The sequence below is a fragment of the Dromiciops gliroides genome, chromosome 3, assembly GCF_019393635.1.
Source record: "Dromiciops gliroides isolate mDroGli1 chromosome 3, mDroGli1.pri, whole genome shotgun sequence".
Lineage (NCBI taxonomy): Eukaryota > Metazoa > Chordata > Mammalia > Microbiotheria > Microbiotheriidae > Dromiciops > Dromiciops gliroides.
In genome coordinates this window covers 262093885-262114115 of record NC_057863.1, presented here as the reverse complement: position 1 = coordinate 262114115, position 20231 = coordinate 262093885, and the positions used below count along the sequence as shown (strand labels likewise).

The window sequence follows — 20231 nt, the reverse complement described above, 5'->3', positions numbered from 1 at the left end:
CCTCCACCTATCTCGAATCCTTCTACATGCATTCTCCTACGCTCTGCTTTAAACGTATTAACAACAACCTAGAAAGGCGACCGGGAGAAAAATAGCGCTCGAATGCGCATGCGTACAGATCAATGGTTTCCACGCGCGGGTTTGGGGGGGGTGGGGTGGGAAGAAGGAAAGGGTGGAAAGGGCAGGAAGGGTAGGGGGAAGAAGGGACAAAAAAAAGATGGCGGTGGCGGGTGTTCGTCACAGGACCCGGAAGCAGTTTCCGTTCCGTTTCCTGCCGAAAAACTTGCCGTGGATCTTACCTAGGCCGACTAAAGTCACCGCGGGTTTCCAACGTTCCTCCCTCTCCGGTAAGTAGTAAGAGCCTGTGGCGGTAGCGGCGAACCATAATGCAATTCGGAGGGTGGGGAGGCCAAGTGGGGCGGGGCCAAGGCCGGAAGTAGGACTCTAGTGGCTTCAAGTGTTCGGGCGTCCAGACCGGGTTGCAAGGTGACTGGGACTGAACGGTGGGGCCAGGTAGGTCAAGCTAGTTTTCAGCTCTTTGCGTCCAAGAGCGGGCCGTACCCCCTCCCCGCCCAGAAAAGCTGCAGGGGCGAGCGGTTACCTATACTGCTCTTCCCTTTAGGGCCACTTATCTAATGCAGAAGGGTCCGGGTTCTTTGCCCTTGGTGCCCCATGCTGGTTTGGATGCCGCGGTTGCATACCTGGGGGGTGGGGGTGGGGGTGGGGGAGGCAAGGGGAGGCCTGAGGATCTGATTGTCTTGAGACCGGGAGAAGGCTGGCTGAGGCCTATGGAGGTCCAAGGTCACTCCCAGGTCGAGTTGGTGTCCAGGAAAGGGGATGTATTTCTGGGCCCTGGGCTTTCCAGCAACTTCCCGTGAGCTCTTGTGCAAAGCGCCCAAGAAAAGATGGATGGGGTGAAGTGTGAAGTGCTCGAAGCCCTCATTTCTGAAATGGGAGGGGGATAGATTTCGATGGCCTCTCAAGAGCCCTTATAGCTCTGTAATAAAGAGCAGTGGTTAGGGACTGAAAAGTTCTTTAACTTTTGATTCGTGAACTTAAGAGGAAATAGATTCAGTAAGAAAAGGGGCATATTTAGGCAAGTTGCAGAATGAAGTGTATTTGGATATTGATGAATAGGGTAATAGTTGGAGGTAACATGCATGTTATCTTTTTTGTGTAAATAGTATTTTTCCAACTATATATAAACTTTATAAGCAACATTCATTTTTTTAAATTATAAGATTCTGAATTTTTCTCCCTCCCCAAGACGGCAAGCAATCTTATATAGGTTATACATACGCAGTCATGTTAAACGTATTTCGGCATTAACCAACATGCCTGTTACATAGCTACTCCAGCATCCTACCCGGGAATGGAGACTAAATATCTGTTTTCTTATATTCAGATTGTTTGTGTTAACACTTAATGTTTTGACCTCGTTTCCCCCCACTCCCCCTTTAACCATGACTACCTCCTGGGATGTGTAGTGGACCGTTGAAGTGTCTAGAGAGTTTTAGATCTTCATGATGATTGAGTTTTTAGTTCTTTATGATTGTTTATTTTTAGGTTCCTAAGACTAACTTCATGTAGGCTTTTATATGCATAGGAGCATAAAAAACTGAAATGAAGGGATTTTAAATGTAAAAGAACCTTGGAAATAGAAGAATAATGGTGATTATTGTTTCTTGTGCTCAGAGATTTACTATGCCTACCAAAAGTTTTTGGTGTACGGTGGAACATATTACATGGCATTGTGTCAAGTATTGGTGTGATTTAGCCTTTTTGGTTGATGGTATAATTAGAATCCCATTGTATTTTACAGCTATGTGCAGAATTTGCTGTTCATTAAACCTATTTGTTTGATTCTGTTCATTTATCTTTAGGATCACCATGGCTCTTAAAAGTCTTTCCAGGTTTTTATCTCTTGTTCAGTCCACAACTTCAGTATATTTTCGAAGGAACATTGGTATTACAGCTGTTGCATTTAACAAGGAACTTGATCCTGTTCAAAAACTCTTTGTAGACAAAATTAGAGAATATAAATCCAAGAGACAGTAAGTAGAAATAAAATCAAATGCTTATCAAAATGTTCAAAGTGTATTTTTTATCTTTCTATCTTCCTTGTATCTTAGTACTCTACCCACTCCAAAAGAAAAGGTGTTTTTATCTCTGGTGTGTATATATATATATATATATATATATCCAGGGGCAACTAGGTAACGCAGTGGATAGAGCACTGGCCCTGGAGTCAGGAAGACCTGAGTTCAAATTCGGCCTCAGACACTTGACACGTACTAGTTGTGTGACCCTAGGCAAGTCACAACCCCAATTGCCTCACCCCCCAAAAAAAACCAAACTTATGTATATCCTACACTCCCATCTCCTGTTTCTGCCTGTAGTTATAGTCTTCATCTTTCCCTCTCATCCCCACCACCCCTGGGCACCCCCCTTTTGCCCCTACTTTGTGGAATCTCTTCTAAACACGGTTCAAGTAGTACATTCATGAAATCTTTCCTCATTTCCCAAATATTGATGCCTTCCCATTACAGCTGATTTGTATTTATTTATATTTTTTCTCTATACTTATTCTTTATCTACTTAAAAATGTACTGTGTTCCAGGTATTGTGCTAGACAGTAGAAATCAGAGCCACATCTAATTTTTATTCCCTTGCTCCTTTTATTATACCACACTAGCTTCCCTGTGTTGTGTTCCTTACTTAATGGCCATACTTTGCTTTTGACTTAGTATTATAGCAACTTTTAACAGTTAAATTAGTTTGAAATCAAATACCTCTGTTCAGTAAGGAACAGTGTGGTATAATGGCTAAAGGGCTGGCATGTAATCAGGAAGACCTGAGTTTAAGTCCTCACCTTTGGCACATACTAGCGGTGAGACCATGGACAGATTTTATGGTGTCTCAGTGCTCCAGGTCTATAGTTGAGTTCCCTATACTGATGAAATCACAGGCCAGGTTTCTCCCCTTCCCCAATCTCCCCAAATATATTTTCATTTCCTCAATATATACTCTGCAGTGACCTCTTCTTATTTGGTAGAGAAACAAAAATTATTTTGTGTAAATGATAGAATTATTTTTTTTAATGTTTTTTGCACATTAGGGCAGCTGGAGGACCTGTTGATATAGGTCCTGAATATCAACAAGATCTGGACAGGGAACTGTTCAAGCTTAAGCAGATGTATGGTAAAGCAGACATGAATACATTCCCAACATTCAAATTTGAAGGTAAGTTTTCATTTTCAAGTTAAATCCTGCGTTAGTGATTTATAGATATAAACTGATTTGGGGAAGAATTTTTCGTTCTAAGGATCCTTGGAGTGAACTAAAGTTAGCAGAAAGATATTCTGAGATTTCAAAATGACTGATTATTGACAGGTTTGTGGTATGTTTTCTAAAGGTAAAATTGTTTATTCAAATAGATTTGTATTTAAACAGATTGAATTACCCTCTCCTTCCAGAAGGATGCTGTGATCTATGTGGACTATAGCATTTGAGTATTGTGGAAACTTAGAACAACAAATTGACTATCATGTAGTCAGCATTTGTAAATTAAGGAAAGTGTCTTTCCGACGTATTTGACTCTATTGACCATTCCCTCCTCCTGCACATTTTTCCATTCTATTTCTTCCTTCTTCATCTCTCTTTGTGAGGCTACTTTCTCCTGGTTGTCTTCCTTATCTGACCCCTCCTTAATCTCCTTTGCTTGTTCATCATTCTCCTAACTGGGTGTTAGTGCATTTTAAATAATATTATAAATATTAGAAAATATAATACATTATTATGTAACAAAAATTATAATATCATTTGATTTACTTGGTCCTCCTAGTCTAAGGTTACTTATATCAGTGTGGCAGATTTATATATCCAGCCCCAGTCAGTGACCTCACCTTTAGTCTATCCTCATTAACTAACTGCCTTTTGTTTTTGTTTTTTGTTTTTGATTTTTTTTGTGTGTGTTTTTGTTTTTATTTTTTGATGAGGCAGTTGGAGTTAAGTGACTTGCCCAGGGTCACACAGCAAGTAAGTGTCAAGTGTCTGAGGCTGGATTTGAACTTGGTTCCTCCTGAATCCAGGGCCGGTGCTCTATCCACCGCACCACCTAGCTGCCCCACTAACTGTCTTTTGGACCTTTCAAACTGAATACACCAGACATGTCAAGATCTCCATGTCCAAGACAGAATTCATGATCTTTCCACCCAAGGCCTCTACCATACTTCCCTTTTTTCTGTTGGAGGTTCTTCCAGTTCTCAGTTCTCTATTTCATATTTTGGCTTTATCCTTGACTCGTTACTCTTGCTCATACCACTTATCCAGTTAGGTAACAAATCTTGTCATTCTATACCTTTGCAGTGTCTTTTTTTTTTTTTTTTTTTTTTGGTGAGGCAATTGGGGTTAAGTGACTTGCCCAGGGTCACACAGCTAGTAAGTGTTAAGTGTCTGAGGCTGGATTTGAACTCAGGTCCCCCTGACTCCATGGCCAGTGCTCTATCCACTGCGCCACCAAGCTGCCCCCACAGTGTCTTTCACTTGCTTATGCCTTCATACCCTAAATACCTTGACCTTGTATCTATTCTCTATTTATACTTATTCTGTATGTACTTATTAATGTACTTGTTGCCTTTTTCTAGATGGAATGTAAACTTGAGAGTAGGGATTGTTTTACATTGACTTATATATAGAAGCTGCTTAATAAATTTTTGTTGATTGATTACCCAGGATATTGAAAGATATAATTCAATTGTGACTAAAAGCATTTTTCCTGTTTAATGTGAAAAGGCATTCTTTTCTTTAAAAAGATAGAAACCTTTGCTTGGTATAAATTTTTTTTAAAAAAGTGTTATATTTTCACAACCAAAAGTTTCTTTTTATTGCTTTAGAGACATTTTTATTTGAGTTTAGTTGTTACTTAATCTTGGTTGGCAACAGGTACCAGGTGTTTAAGTGTTTACTTAACAGTTTACATACAGTACTTACTTGAATTACAAGTGCTTTAAAGCTTATTTATATTTTATGTACACTATCTCTTTTGATCTTCATCATAACCCTCTGAGTTAGGGCAAGTAGTATTATGTCCCCATTTTACAAAGGAGAAAATAGAGGTATAGAAGGATTTAAGTGATTTGTTCAAATGTTTTCATTAAGTAGTAAAGCCACATCTTTTGACTCTTAAGTCCTGTGTTCTCTCTTCTTGGTAGCTTTGGAAACATAGAATGAGTGCTATTTTTCTAGGTTTCTGGAATTTTTCTCTTGTAATAAAATGGAAAGTTGATTCAGTTCTCTTTCCCATTTTAATTCCTATATTTGGTGTTAGATGCTTTTCCAAATGACTAATTATGATAAATTAGTATCTGAATAAGGAAGGGGAAAATGAGAAAGTTCACCTGCAAAACTGAGGCATCTATATGAAATGTGTTGAATAACATTTTTTATTTGAGCCAATTTAAATCCTCAGAAAGGAGGATTTCCCCCAGTCTCTAAATAAGTATCCAAGTGTGAACTTATGAAAAAAGATTAGTTGTTCCAAATGTGGCTTTCCAGCTTTCCCTTTTTACAAAGGAAAGGTCACATCTCTGATGTGTTGTATGCTAGGATGAATACAAAGATGTGACGTAGTCGAGAATATTAAAGTTCACCCTGAGATGAGACTAATAATGAATTCTAAGAATAACTAAAAGGTTTTCTTTTTGGTGGGGTGGGGTGGGAAGTGGGGTTAGTGTTAAGCTGAATAAGTGGGGGAAAGATAAAGAGGGGATAGATTTGCTATTAGGGTAGGTGGGATTATGATGACAGAAGACACAGCAAAGACAGCTGCTCAAATCTTAATTTTGGGTGAGGGGATTACTACAAAAGATTTCAGGGGCAGTAAGGAACTTCTCTCAAGAAGATGAAGTTACATATATGATACTGAAAGAACTGGGAGATATTTTTGATCAGTTACTATTAGTGATCTTTGAAAGATCCTGAAAGATGAGAAGTGTAGCAGAGCTGGAAAAGGACAAATGTTTCCAATTTTCAAAGGCAAGACAGTGGCATCCACAAATTGTGGTCCAGTGAACTTCAATTTTGGCAGTATCCTAGCATTCTTAAGGAGGTGGCTATTGAACAACTAGAAAATGAAGTAATAATCAAAGTTAGCCTGACTTTATCATAAACAGGGCATGCCAGACCAAATTAATTTCCCTTTTTTTAACAGGGTTTCTAAACTGGTAGTTCAGGGGAATACTTTAGATACAGTTTACCTAGATTTAAACACATTTAACAAAGCCCTATACTATCCTTGTCGACTAGATAGAATAGGTGGAATTGTATGATTAGGTGGAATTGTTTGGCCCCAAAGAATCATCAGTAATGACTTGACATCAATATGCAATACCCCTGAGTTATCGTTTTTTATCAGTGACTTGGATAAAAGTCAAATCAGCAAGCATTTAAGTGCTTGCTATGGGACAGGCTCTTTGCTAAGTTCTGGGGATACGAAGAAGGGGGGGAAATCATGCTCTTAAAATGCTTAAAATTCTAATAGGGGAGACATGAAAATAACTAGGTAAATACAAGATATATACAGAATTAATGGAAGGTAATCTGAGATGGGAAGGTACTGACGGCACTGGGGGACCTGGGAGAGCCTCCAAGAGGAGGAGGCATTTGATCTGAGTATCTAAAGAAGCCAGGGAAACCAAGGGATGGAGGGGATAGAACAGCTTTTCAGGCATTGAATTTGTCCAGTGCAGAGGCACAGAGATGGAAAATAGAGTGTTGTGTTGGAGGAAGGGCAAGTAGGCCAGTTTAGCTGGATCTAGGGCTTTATATTTGATCCTGAAAGTAATAGGGATGTCCTGGAATATATTAAGTGGGAAGGTGGTGACATGGTCAGACCTCCTCTTTAGAAAAATGACCTTGAAAAAAAGAAATGATGAGCAGGCAGATTTCAGAAAAACCTGGAAAGACTTAAGTGAACTGATGCGGAGTGAAGTAAGCAGAACCATTGTACACAGTAACAGCCACATTATGTGATGATCAGCTGTGATGGACTTAACTCTTCTTAGCAGTGCAGTGGTAACTCATGATGGAAAATGTTCTCCACATGCAAGAAAAAGAACTGTGGATTCTGAATGCACATTCAACTGTATTGTTTCTACTTTTGCTTTTACTTTTTTGAGGATTTTCCCTTGTGTTCTAATTCTTCTTTCACAACATAACTAATGAACTAATATGTTTAATGTGACTCTAAAAAAAAAAAAAGAAAAGTGACCTTGTCAGTTGCATGGAGGCTAGATTGGAATAGGGAGAGATTTGTCAAGACTAGATAGCAGCCTGTTACAGTAATCCAGGAGAGAGGTGGTGAAGACAAAAATGACAAGAATTGTTGATGTATTGAATACAAGGACTAAGTGAGAGTGAGGAGTCAAAGGATTACTGAGGTTGTACACCTAGACATGGTGATGCCTTTTACAGATGATAGGGAAGCTTGGAAGAGGGGACGGTTTTATGAGAAAGAAAACAGTTTTGTAAGTTCTGTATTGAGCATTTAATTTCAGTAGTCCAAGATGCAGTTGATGATGTATGACTAGTTCAGGAGAGGGACCAGGGCAAGATATGTAAAAGCCTGTTTAAACAGTTTGCAGGTGATAGAAAGTTTGAGAGGATAAGCTAACATGTTTGCTATAATAGAATTTAATAAAATCTCAACTAACTAGTACTTTAGACTAGATGAAAAAGACTGGTAGTGGTACAGTAGAAAGTGCCTACTGTTTGCCAGCACTTTGCTAAGTCCAGGAGATACAAAGAAAGGTAAAAGGCATTCTCTGCTCTCAAGGAACTCTTAGTCTATTGGGATAAATGTAAAGCTTTATCTTTGGAATTAAAAAATCATCTTCCTAGGTTTGGGAAACATGGATAGATAGCAGTTCTCCTGAAAGAGACAGATTTTTCTCAGCTACAAACTTGATTTGAGTCAGCAGTGAGAAAATGGTAATGCAGTCTCATACTGCATTGAAAGAAATAGTATTCAGAACATGTTATCTTGGTGTAATGTTTCTGTTTTGAGCATCATATTTTAAGAGAAATATTCAACTGAGGGCAAACAGGATAGTGCTAGGACCTCAAGTTTATATAATATCAGGGTCAATTGAAGCAAATGAGAATGTGTAACATAAAAATACCTAAGGGGGAACCTGATGGGTGCCTTCAAGTATTTGACAGGCTGCTGTGGAGCAGAATTGGATGTATTGGTTGGACCCAGAGCCAATGGATGAGATTTGCAGAAAGGGAGATTTAAGTTTAATTTAAGGAGAGATTTCCTAAAAATTGAAGCTCTCTTGAAAGAGAATGGGTTCCCTCTTCCTGGAAGTCTTCAAGGGAAATTTGGGTGACTCCTTGTGGATATTGTTCCATCTTTTTTCCATACCTCGCTGTGTCTCATCAAAAACTAATACCTAGTTGTAGGTGTAATGATTGGAATGACGCCACCTGCTGGAGAGTTGCTGTAGGAAAGCTTCTCCATGAGGAGAAGGCATCTGAGGGCAAGCCATGCAGCTTTCCTTGGCATCAGGAAGTGACATTTGCTTGTGGATATTGTCAATCAAGGCTACCAGCCAATTAGCTTGGAGCTGTGTATGCGAGTGGATGGGATGTTCCCAGTTTCACAGGAGGCTTGTGGGATGAAGGGGGTGTGGCTCAGTCTCTTTTTGTGAGGACTTACTTGGAGAGTGGAGCTAAAATGTGCTCTCTCTTTGATAGATAGATGAATCTGGGCCTTTCTCTCTTCACCAAATTCTTATTCTCCTTAATAATTGCGTAAAAGTCTAAACTCTTGTTAAGCTGCTAATTTATTGGTGACCAATTATTAGATATTTTAGACAGACTAGCTAGAATTTTAGCCCCTTACATAGGGCTGGGTTTCTTTTTGGGTGATGGTGGGTAAATGCTGCAGAAGAATCGGGGCTAGGGTGGTAAGTGTATTGAATTTCACAGTAAAGATGAAGTTGATGTCTTTGGAGAAAGCTATTTCAGCAGAGTTGTCAGGACAGAAGCCAGATTGTACAGAGCTAAGCCAGTAAGTAGATAAAGACAAAAATAGTTCATCTGGAATTTTAGTAATTAAGGAGATGAGATAGAGTAATTTGACAGGGCCAGTGGAGTATGCTTTTATATTTTCCAAATATTCATTCATTGATTTGCAGAGGAGGGATATCTGAGCATAGTGATAGGCAATAGAGAAAGAGCTAATAGGAGAAGAGATAGAAAATGAGAAAGAGAATAATTAGTGAAATGAGGTCCTAGATAGGAGAAAGGAACATCTGTAGCAATAATATCTCAGTTGCAATTAAATTGCATAACTTTGTAGTAGACCTGGTCAGCGCAGCTTCATGATGTCCTTGTCATCCCCTGAGTAGGGTGGAAAAGGTAGATGTTAGGAAACAGAATAGTGCCTTGTTGAAATGGCCCACATAGAATATCAAATGGGAGGATGACCTGGGAGAATAGAGAGGAATGAAAATCTATAAAGGGTATGTTTATAAGACAGCAGGTAGTAGAAGGACCAGAGATAGGATTAGAGAGGAGTACCATCATAGGCTTGTTAGTTGTCTTGCATATTGACTCTGATATGAAGTCTTCCTAAAAAGCAGCATGACATAGTGGATAATATACTAATTTGAAATCAGGACTATCTGGGTTTAAATCCTGCCCTCTCTATTACTTAGTTACGTGACTACAGACAGATTATTTAATCTCTTTGAGCTGTAAATGACTCTTAAGACTATAAATTACAGAAGAGTTTTGACCTGTGTGAGTGGAGGGAATTCTTGGAATTAAAGGTCCTTGAAATATTGACATTTGAACTCTTCCTGTCATATTCTTCATAAAATTCTGGAAGTTGCCTTAAAGTTTCCTATGCATCTAACGTGGTAATTTTTTTTCCGGGTTAGTACCTTTTCTAGGTCCATTTCATACTGCTCTTTCAGCAGCCTTAATCTTAAGTACCTACTTTAGTGTTGATTCACTGACATTAAAACCATTACCTAGTTAATAGCCCATTAACAGTATTCTTTTACTGGTGTGCTTGCTCTAAATTAAAAGTGGCCCATTTACTTCAGATTTATCTTCATTCTTGCTCTACAATATTTATCTCCTATTCCTAGTCAGAACTGCTATCCCTCTGAAGCAGTTACCTTTATCTCTATTATAGATCAATATATGTATATACTTCTATTAGACTTCCCCTCTGTACCTCACAAGGTACATCCTTTGCAGGATCACATGTATCTTTTTCCTCGGATCTTAGCTTTAGAGCTGGAAAGGAACCTTGGAAGTTGTCTTGTCTCCAGTCCTTTGTGTTTTACTTACAGATAAAAAATGGAGTCTCAGAGAGGTTAAATCATTTGCTTTTGGTTCTCAGGGTTAGTAATTGTCAGGTCCAGGATTAATATGTCCAATTTTTTTTACCATTGGTATCTGAGATGTTGGTTTGGGTTTGGGGGTTTTTTGTGTGGGGGGGGGGGTTGATTTTTGTGTTTTTTGAGTTCCAAATTCTATCCCTCCCTTCTTTCCTCTCCTGTTCCATTCCTGAGATGGTAAGTACTCAGATGCTATAGGTTATATATGTGTGAGATGTTTAAGAAAAAAAAGCTCTATTCTTTCAAGATTTCATGGTTGTAACAGATTCCTGCATAGGTTTCTTCATGTAATTTGTCTTGTCCAGCCACTCATCCTGATTTAAAATAGTGGAAAATTATACATATCAATATTTCCCAAATATTCAGTTATCATCCCCTGCAGAATGAAGCCAAATATAATCTTAGAAGTTTGGGATTTTGTTTTTTCCTCCTCCCCTCCCCCCCCCCATTCTTCTGAACTAACTTAAAAGAATTGGAGTGTGTTTACCTTCCAGATAGTATGTGCACTTTTCTTTTTTTTTGTTTGTTTTGTTTTGTTTTGTTTTGTTTTGTTTTGTTTTTGGTGAGGCAATTGGGGTTAAGTGACTTGCCCAGGGTCACACAGCTAGTGTGTTAAGTGTCTGAGGTCGGATTTGAACTCAGGTCTTCCTGAATCCAGGGCCTGTGCTCTATCCACTGTGCCATCTAGCTGCCCCTTATGTGCACTTTTCAAAAAAATTGTTCCCATTTCTCTTCCCATCCTCCATTTTACTTTTTAATATATGTGATGATAATAACTTTGATTTTTTTTCTCATTTACAGACCCCAAATTTGAAGAGGCACCAAAACCCCAGTCTTAAGGAGTAACTACAGAATGTATCTTGCTGTTTAATTATTTGTCATGAATTAGTCATATGACTAATCAATAAATTTTAATTTCACTTTCACCAAATACTCGTTTCATTTATTATGTGTCTATATCTGGATAGTCTAGGCAAGATTTTTTTTTTAAATTCTGACATGCTCTTGACACATTTCCCAGCTTTGCACCTGCAGTAACTCCCACTAGCCTTCGTCTTCTGTTACATCTCAAATCAACAGCTCAACATCTCTGATTTCTGAATCTAAATAATAGTCAATTTACATCAAATACAAAAATAGGGGATCAAGGGTGGGGTGGGGCCAGGAAGGGAAAGGTCTTGTAAAGGTATAAAAAAGTCAGTATATGTAGAAACATGTATGTTTAGCAGAGGTGCTTAACCTGGAGTCTAAAACATAATTTAATTTTAGTCTTTTGTATTTTATTTTATGTACTTAAAACCATTCTGATAAGAGGTTCATAGGCTTCACCAGATTGCCAAAGGGGTCCTTGGCACCCAAAAAAGAAACCTCTGAAGTAAAAATTGCTTTGGACACGTGATCCTACCACCCAGACTACATTATTATAGGATATCTGACCAGGAGATAGTCACATTACTGCTGAAAATAAAAAATTCATCTAACCAAAATGCAAAATGTGATGTGGAATGATGGTCTTCCACCTTAATTAAACCTGTGGCAGTGAAACCACAGTATAAAAGTTGCTTTGACTACTATTCGACAGTCACATACACAGGAGACCTGTGCTTGTCACAATTAAATTTGATCCATTTTTCCTAGTGGGAATTTACCTTGATTTTCTGTTTAATCTTGAGCCGAAACTTTATTTACAGATTTCTGAATCACTCACTGAAAAATATGGGGAGGGAGGTGTCTCAATTTCAGTACCCCATACTTCTTTTCTAGCCTTTTCTGCCTCAAGAATTCTAAACTTTTAAGTAACTTCCTACTATACTTTCCAGAAAATCCATCTCAGGCTTTCTTTGCTGACAGAAACTTGTGTGACATTGTTGACCCCAGATGATACCTGCAGTAGTCTGGGGAATCCTGGCCTTTTTCAGGTGTGAGAATTCTATCAATGGATTTGGTCCCAAGAATATATACTGCTTTTGTGATCCTGGAAGAACTCAACATTGATAGGGCTCTTCATTAGCTTCATCTGCTGTAGTCCGTAGGAAAGAACCAGGGATATATCTGGAAGTATTTATATTGTTTAATGAGACAGCCAAAGGTGAATTAGTGCCCTATACTCTATTTTGTGTGTCCAAGTTCTCCCATATTCATTACCTAGAGAACTACAAAAAGCCACTTGTTCAAGAGACCTACTAGTAAGAAAAAATAATGATCTCATTTCCAGCAAGTATGTTAAGCAAAGGAGAAATTGCAGTGACCACAGAGAAAGGTATTTCTTGACCAAGTCACTTTTTGAAAAAATCTGATAATTCAGGCCATTCTCCCTCAGAGTAGATTCCTCAAGAAATACATTTTCCCACTAGATTATCTGGGATAATGGGATATGTTCAGCATGGATAGGAATACAATAAAGCTTAGTGTGTTAAGAGATGTTCAACTCAATTCATTTCTAGGATAGGCACTCAAGTTAGGCAGAAAGTAAAAGAAGCCTTTGATAAGTTCCTCAAGTTTTGATGAACTACATTCCGAGGTATTGAAAGAAAAGGAGGAGGGGCAGCTAAGATGGCGTAGTGGTAAAGCACCGGCCCTGGATTCAGGAGTACCTGAGTGCAAATCCAGCCTCAGACACTTAATGTGTGACCCTGGGCAAGTCACTTAACCCCAATTGCCTCACTTAAAAAAAAAAAAAGAAAAGGAGGAAGCAGTCAAAGTTAATCTTTGGAAAACTTAAAAATAGGCTAGAGGAGAGGCCTCTTCCAATTTTTTTTTTTAAGTGAGGCAATTGGGGTTAAGTGACTTGCCCAGGTTCACACAGCTATTAAGTGTTAAGTGTCTGAGGCTGGATTTGAACTCAAGTACTCCTGACTCCAGGGCCAGTGCTCTATCCACTGCGCCACCTAGCTGCCCCCTCTTCCAATTTTTAAATGGGGTGAGAATAGAATCAAAACTATACCAGTGGCCTTTTTTCCGTGTAAAATTCTAGAACTATAATAAGGGAGTTTTGGTAATCATCTAGAAATGGAAACATTGATCTGAAAGAACCATGTTTTCAACAAGAACAGATTTTTTTTTTCTTTTTAGTGAGGCAATTGGGGTTAAGTGACTTGCCCAGGGTCACACAGCTAGTAAGTGTTAAGTGTCTGAGGCCAGATTTGAACTCAGGTACTCCTGACTCCAAGGCTGGTGCTCTCTCCACTGTGCCACCTAGCTGCCCCTAGAACAGAATATTCTAAACTAGATTAATTTCCTTTTTTGATAGTTATGAATCCACTAAATCAGTGAAATGCCGTAAGCTTTTACAAAATGTATCATGTTATTCTGGCGGAAAAGATGAAGAGATGTGGGCTAAGACTACATTACAATTAGATGGTTTTGGACCTGGATGAAAGGCTGAGCCCAAAGATAAGCAAGCCATTACTCAAATCATGAAAGTAAGAAATCAAAGATAATGAAGATATTGTGTCTGCCCAGGACACGTGGGCCTTCCTCTCTTCCTGAAGAGTGTATGCATTGTATCAGATCAATTAATAAATTAACAATGTTGGGAATAAAGAAGTGAAGAGTTAAAGATAGTAATTCAGAAATAAGAGTCCCATTATAGAAATTGAGCCATTATGTTAGTCTGCTCATGGATATTTTGTGCTTTTTGTTGGTGTATGTTGATAGAGACTCAGGAAACCTGATTTTAGCCACCCCCCCCCTTTTTTTACACAGCTTTTAGAATTTTATTTTCCAAATTATATGTAAAAGCAAATTTTGACATCAATTTTTAAAAAAATTTTGTGTTCCAACTTCTCATCCTTCCCACCCCCAAAACTCAAGCAATTCAATATAAATTATATATGAGTAGTCATGGAAAACAACTCTACATTAGCTAGGTTGTGAGAGAAAACATAAAAACAAAACTTCAGATTAAGGAATTGTCAAAAAAAATGTGTTTCAGTCTGTTTTCAGATACCATCAGTTCTTTCTCTGTAGATGGATTGCAATTTTCATAATTTCTTCAGAGTTATATTGGATCATTGCCTTGCTGAAAATAAGCGCGTGCTTCTCAGCAGATTGTCTTACACTATTGCTGGGACAGCTGAATTCCTCCTTAGGTCTCGATAAAACCCCTGCACTTCCCCCCAGCCATTCAGCCCTCTCACCCAACCACAAGCTCTATTCTAAAAGACGCTGGTGGTACAGCTGATTCAGAGGCTCAGAGGTTAAGTTCCTCTGGTATGGTGTGCCTGGGATCTCTGTCAACGTGATCATGATCGCAGGGTTGGACTTTACTCACAGCCCAGTATGGCCCCCTTTAATCTATCTATAGCTGGAAAATAATCTCAGTCTGTATTTTTGTGGGTTTTTCTGCTCCAGGGGTGTTTATTGCTGTTTTGGGGGTAATTGTATCAGGAGCTCTGTGCATTTAATGTTTTCCTCTGCCATCTTGGCTCCGCCAACCAGCCCCCTTTTTAAAAAACAAAACAAAACAAAAAACCCACCTTATTTTGAACTTAAACACTAAAAACAAGAAAGCAAACAAAACAATGTGTTCCCCATTTTCCTCTAATAGGGGTTAGTTTTCTCCTACAAGGCAACAAAGATATCTCTGGGACTTGACTGGCCTATCTCCTTTGTCAAAGCCTCCTGGTTAAGGGCATTTAAAAAAGGCCTATCCATACTTAGATGACCCCATTTACTTTACTCTGCCCTGGTGACCATATGTGTTTCCATACAAAAACATGGGGGGGGGCACCCATTCTAAAGGCCACTGTATCCTTGTTACATATCCTTACTGTTAAGGCAAAGTAAATCTCCTTTGGCTAACTGATCAGTGAATTCCTCATTTTGTCCCAACCTTGAACCTGAACTAAGAAAGAGCTAGTTTTAGGCCTGCCTCCAACAGCATTTCCATATACACAGAAAAAAAAAATGCTATGCGATTGTGAATCTCCATTTCATAATACCTGCTTTCCTGGTGCTTTGTTATGAATTAATGTGCTCTTCTGTTCATTAAAAAAAAAAACCTTTGATGACCCTTTTCCCCCTCTGTATTGCTATTGTATTACAGTTTTGCTGTCTTCCCACAATATTCCCTAAGCAAAAAATTGAGAATTGGGGGGAAAACCCTTGCTACAAATAAGCACAGTTTAGCAAAGAAATCCATGAAAAAATACTTATTTTTTCAAAGAAATACTTATTTCATCACCTCTTTGTTGGGAAGTATTTAACATGTTTCATCATAGGACCTCTGGAGGTATGATTGATTATTGTACTTTTCGAAGTTCTTCAGTGTTTCAAAGTTGTTTTTCTTTAAAACATTGATGTTACTATAAATTTTTCTGCTTCGGTTTAATGCACTCTGCTGAAGGTTCTCTTTAATTTTTTTTTTCTCATTTCTTATAGTGTGGTGGTTACTTTTTTTTTTTTTTACCACTGCCTTAGATTCTAGTTCTTTCTTCCTTATAATTTCCTTCCCCCCAACAGGATCAGGAAATGTTTTACTTGGGACAATTCCTTCCCTGGGCAGCTAAATGGTATAGTGGATAGAAAGCTGGACCTGGAGTGAGGAAGACCTGAGTTCAAATGTAACCTTAGACACTTAGTAACTTTGGGACACTGGGCAAGTCACTTGACCCCTGTTTACTTCAGTTTTCTCATCTATAAAAATGAAATGGAGAAGGAAATGGCAAACCACTCCAGTATCTTTGCCAAGAAAGTCCCAAATAGGGTCACAAAGAGTTGGACAAGACTGACTGAATAACATTAGCTCGCTGGTATCCTCCCTGAATCCCATCCCCTAGCCCTCATTTCCACTTGTGTCCTTGTTAAGTCTGAAATATTTCTACAACAAATTGTCTCTGTGTGGTGTTCAACACTCTTTTTTTTTCCATTTTAGGTAAGAATGAGGTTCTGATGCTCATTCCTACCCCTTCCTCCATTTTTCTATGCACTTCTCACAAAACCCAATCATGAGAAATAGTAAATTTGATCTCCTTCAATCTTTCTACACTAGTATTTTTTAATTAATAAAGTATTTTATTTTTTCCCGTTACATGTAAAGATAGTTCTCAACTTTTGTTTATACAATCTTTCCAATTTCAGATTTTTCTCCCTCCCTCCCCTCCCTCTCCCCTCCCCTAGACAGCAGGTAATCTGATATAGGTTTTATATATATATATATATATATATATACACATAATAACATTTACACTAGTATTTTTTTACCCTCCCTTCTCTTTCCTGATTTATTCTTTTAAAAAATTTTGGGGGCAGCTAGGTGGCGCAGTGGATAAAGCACAGGCCCTGGATTCAGGAGGATCTGAGTTCAAATCTGGCCTCAGACACTTGATACTTACTAGCTGTGTGACCCTGGGCAAGTCACTTAACCCCCATTGCCCCACAAAAAACAAACAAAAATTTTGAATTTTAAATTATCTCCCTCCAGCCCCTCCCCCCCAAGTGAGAGGGCAAGCAATATAGTAATTATACATGTAAAGTCATGTAAAACATTTCCACGTTATCTGTGTTGCAAAAGAAAGAAAGAAAGAAGAAACAAAGAAAGAGAAAGAGAGTGAATAAAAAGTGTTTCCTTCAATTTGCACTCAGAGTTCATCAGTTCTCTCTGGAGGTGGATAGCATTTTTTATCATGAGGTTTTTGGAATTTTCTTGGATCATTGAAGTGGTTAGAGTAGTTAAGTCTTTGCATTACAATGTTGCTCACTTAACTTTTCGTCTGTTCATGTAAGCCTTCCCAGATTTTTCTAAAACAATCTTCCTCCTCATTTCTTACAGCACAAGAATATTCCATTGGAATCATATACCACAACTTGTTCATTCATCAATTAATGGACAACCCCTCAGTTTTCAATTTTTTGCCACTACAGAAAAGATCTTCTATAAATATTTATGTACATATAGGTCCTTTTCCTTTTTCTTTGATCTCTTTGGGATAGAGACCTAGTAATAGTATTGCTGGGTCAAAGAGTATGCATAGTTTTTTAGTCCTTTGGGCATAATTCGAAATTGTTCTCCAGAATGGTTGAAACAGTTCAACACCAATGGTGTATTAGTGTACCAATTTTTCCACCTCCCCTCCAGCATTTGTCATTTTCCTTTTCTGTCATGTTAGCCCCTCTGATAGGAATGAGGTTATACCTCAGAATTGTATTAATTTGTATTTCTTTAATCAATAGTGATTTAGAGCATTTTTATATGACTATTGATAGCTTTGATTTCTTCTGAAAACTGCCTCCTTATATCCTTTAACTATTTGTCCATTGGGGAATGGCTCTTATTTTTATAAATTTGGCTCAGTTCCCTATATATTTGTGATTTTTAGGATTTTTATTTTGGTATTTAATTGGAGATTTTAAAATTTGTTCTTTTCCCTGTTTATTTAGTTACATGCTACAATTCATTGATCTGTTCTTCTCTTTTTAAAATTGATATAACCATTTATTTAAAGATGGAAGTTTACTCCTACGTACTACTTTTTTTTGCATCCCACAAATTTTGGTATGTTGTCTCATCATTCTCTTCAATGAAATTATGGATTGTTTCTATGATTTGTTCTTTGACTCACTCATGTTTTAGATTATTTAGTTACCAATTAATTTTTGTCTAAGTTTCCAAAGCCTTTTATTTAATATAATTTTTATTGCATTATGGTCCCCAAAGAGTGCATTTACTATTTCTGCTTTTCTGCACTTATTTTTGGGTTTAAAGCCCTAATAGGTGGTCATTTTTTTGTGAAGATTCCATGTATAGTTGAAAAAAGTATACTCCTTTCTATTCCCATTCAGTCTTCTCCAGAGGTCTATTATAATATAATTTCTTTTCTTTCTTTCTTTCTTTTTTTTTTTTTGCAGGGCAATGGGGGTTAAGTGACTTTCCCAGGGTCACACAACTAGTAAGTGTCAAGTGTCTGAGGCCGGATTTGAACTCAGGTACTCCTGAATCCAGGGTCGGTGCTTTATCCATTGTGCCACCTAGCCACCCCATATCTAAGTTTTCTAAAAGTCTATTCATCTCTTTAACTTCTTTCTTCTTTATTTTATGGTTATATTTATGTAGTTTTGAGAGGGTAAAGTTGAGGTTCTCTAGTTGTATAGTTTTACTGTGCATTTCCTCCTGTAACTCATTTAACTTTTCCTTTAAGAATGCGGATGCTTTACCATGTCATGCATATATATTTACCATTTACATATTATTTTACTGTCATACCTTTTAGCAAAATGTAGTTTCCCTGCCTATTTTGATTGTCTGTTTTTGCTTTTGCTTTTTGTGTAAATCATGATTTCTATCCTTGCCATATTTATATATGGCTCCTTATTTTAACTCAGTGTGTCTTTCTGTTTCAAGTTTGTTTTTTGTAAAGAATATATTGTTGAATTCTGCTTTCCAATCCATTTTATTATGTCTTTCTTTTTTTATGGGTGAGTGCATCCCATTCACATTCACAGTTATGATTACTAACTATATATTTCCCTTGATCCTATTTTCCTCTGTTTATTTTTCTTTCTCTATTTTACCCTCTTCCTCCTCAGATGTCTGTTTTGCTTCTAGCAATTGACTCCCTCAATCTACTATTCCTCTTATCACCCATCCTTTCTCTTATCCCCTTCCCCTCCCACTTCCCCAATGGGTAAGATGGATTTCTAAACCCAATTGAGTTTGTGTATGTGTGTGTGTATATATATATATGTATATATATATATATATATGTATATATATATGTATATATATATGTATATATTCTTCTCTCTTAGAACCAGTTCAGGTGAGAGTAAGATTCAAGCATTGTCCCTCCCACCCTACATTGTAAAAACTTTCTTGAATGTTTCCTTTATGTGATAATTTCCCCCATTTTTCCTTTCCTTTCTCCCTTCTCCAGGGCATCCTTTTTTCTCCCCCCTTCATTTTATATTTTTAGACATCATTCCATCATATTCAACTCACTCCCCCTCTGACTATGTATACCCTTTCTAACTGCCCTGATAATGAGAAAGTTCTTAGAAGTTACAAGTATCTTTCCATGTAGGAATATACAAAGTTAAACTTATTGAATCCCTTGTGATTTCTCTTTCTTCTTTACTTTTTTTATGGTTCTCTTGAGTCTTGTATTTGAAAGTCAAATTTTCTATTTAGGTCTAGTCTTTTCATTAGGAATGGCTGAAAGTTCTCTATTTCACTGAATGTCTATTTCCTCCCTTCCCCCTGAACAACGATATGCAGTTTTGCTGGGTAAGTGATTCTTGGTTTTGATCCTAGCTCCTTTGCCCTCTGGAATATAATATACTAAACCCTCCACTCCTTTCACATGATAGTTGCTAAATCATGTGTGATCTTCACCATGACTACATGGTCTTTGAATACTTTCTTTCTGGCTGTTATAAGTATTTTTTTCTTTACCTGACCTCAGATACTTACTAGCTGTGTGACCTTGGGCAAGTCACTTAACCCCAATTGCCTTAAACAGCTGGGGCCATCTCCAGTCATTCTGATTTTTATCTTGCCACTGAACTCAGATGGCTCTGGAGGAGAGAGTGAGGCTGGTGACTTTACACAGCCCTCCCTCACTTAAATCCACTTCACTGCAAATCATGACATCACCTCCCTATGTCATGGTCCTCTTTGAGAATGAAGGACAAGCAACAACAACAATTTTACCCTTAGGTTTTAAGATATCAGAGCAGTTTTCCATTTTTATTTTTTGAAATATGATGTCCAGGCTCTTTTTTTTGATCATGACTTTCAGTTAATCCAATAATTTAGAAATTATCTATCCTTTATTTTCTAGGTGAATTGTTTTTCAATGAGAAAGTTCACATTTTCTA

General features: G+C 37.8%; 1 protein-coding gene across 2 annotated transcripts; it reads left to right on the top strand.

Moving 5' to 3' along the window:
* Positions 1-192: 192 nt before the first annotated feature.
* ATP5PF (ATP synthase peripheral stalk subunit F6) lies at positions 193-11346 on the top strand. Of its 2 annotated transcripts, none has more exons than XM_043992830.1 (4): positions 193-347; positions 1884-2054; positions 3119-3243; positions 11217-11346. In XM_043992830.1, the coding sequence occupies exons 2-4, from the start codon at positions 1891-1893 to the stop codon at positions 11252-11254; spliced, it is 327 nt and encodes a 108-aa protein (XP_043848765.1). In that variant the 5' UTR covers positions 193-347; positions 1884-1890; the 3' UTR covers positions 11255-11346. The 2 variants fall into 2 exon arrangements, with proteins under 2 accessions (XP_043848765.1, XP_043848764.1); XM_043992829.1 differs by lacking the exon at positions 193-347 and adding an exon at positions 374-513.
* The last annotated feature ends 8885 nt before the right edge of the window (positions 11347-20231 follow it).

Coding starts and splice junctions, on each gene's coding strand:
- ATP5PF (XM_043992830.1), top strand. CDS start 1,891: ATGGCTCTTAAAAGTCTTTCCAGGTTTTTATCTCTTGTTCAGTCCACA. Junction 2,055..3,118: donor GAATATAAATCCAAGAGACA/GTAAGTAGAAAT, acceptor TTTGCACATTAG/GGCAGCTGGAGGACCTGTTG. Junction 3,244..11,216: donor CCCAACATTCAAATTTGAAG/GTAAGTTTTCAT, acceptor TCTCATTTACAG/ACCCCAAATTTGAAGAGGCA.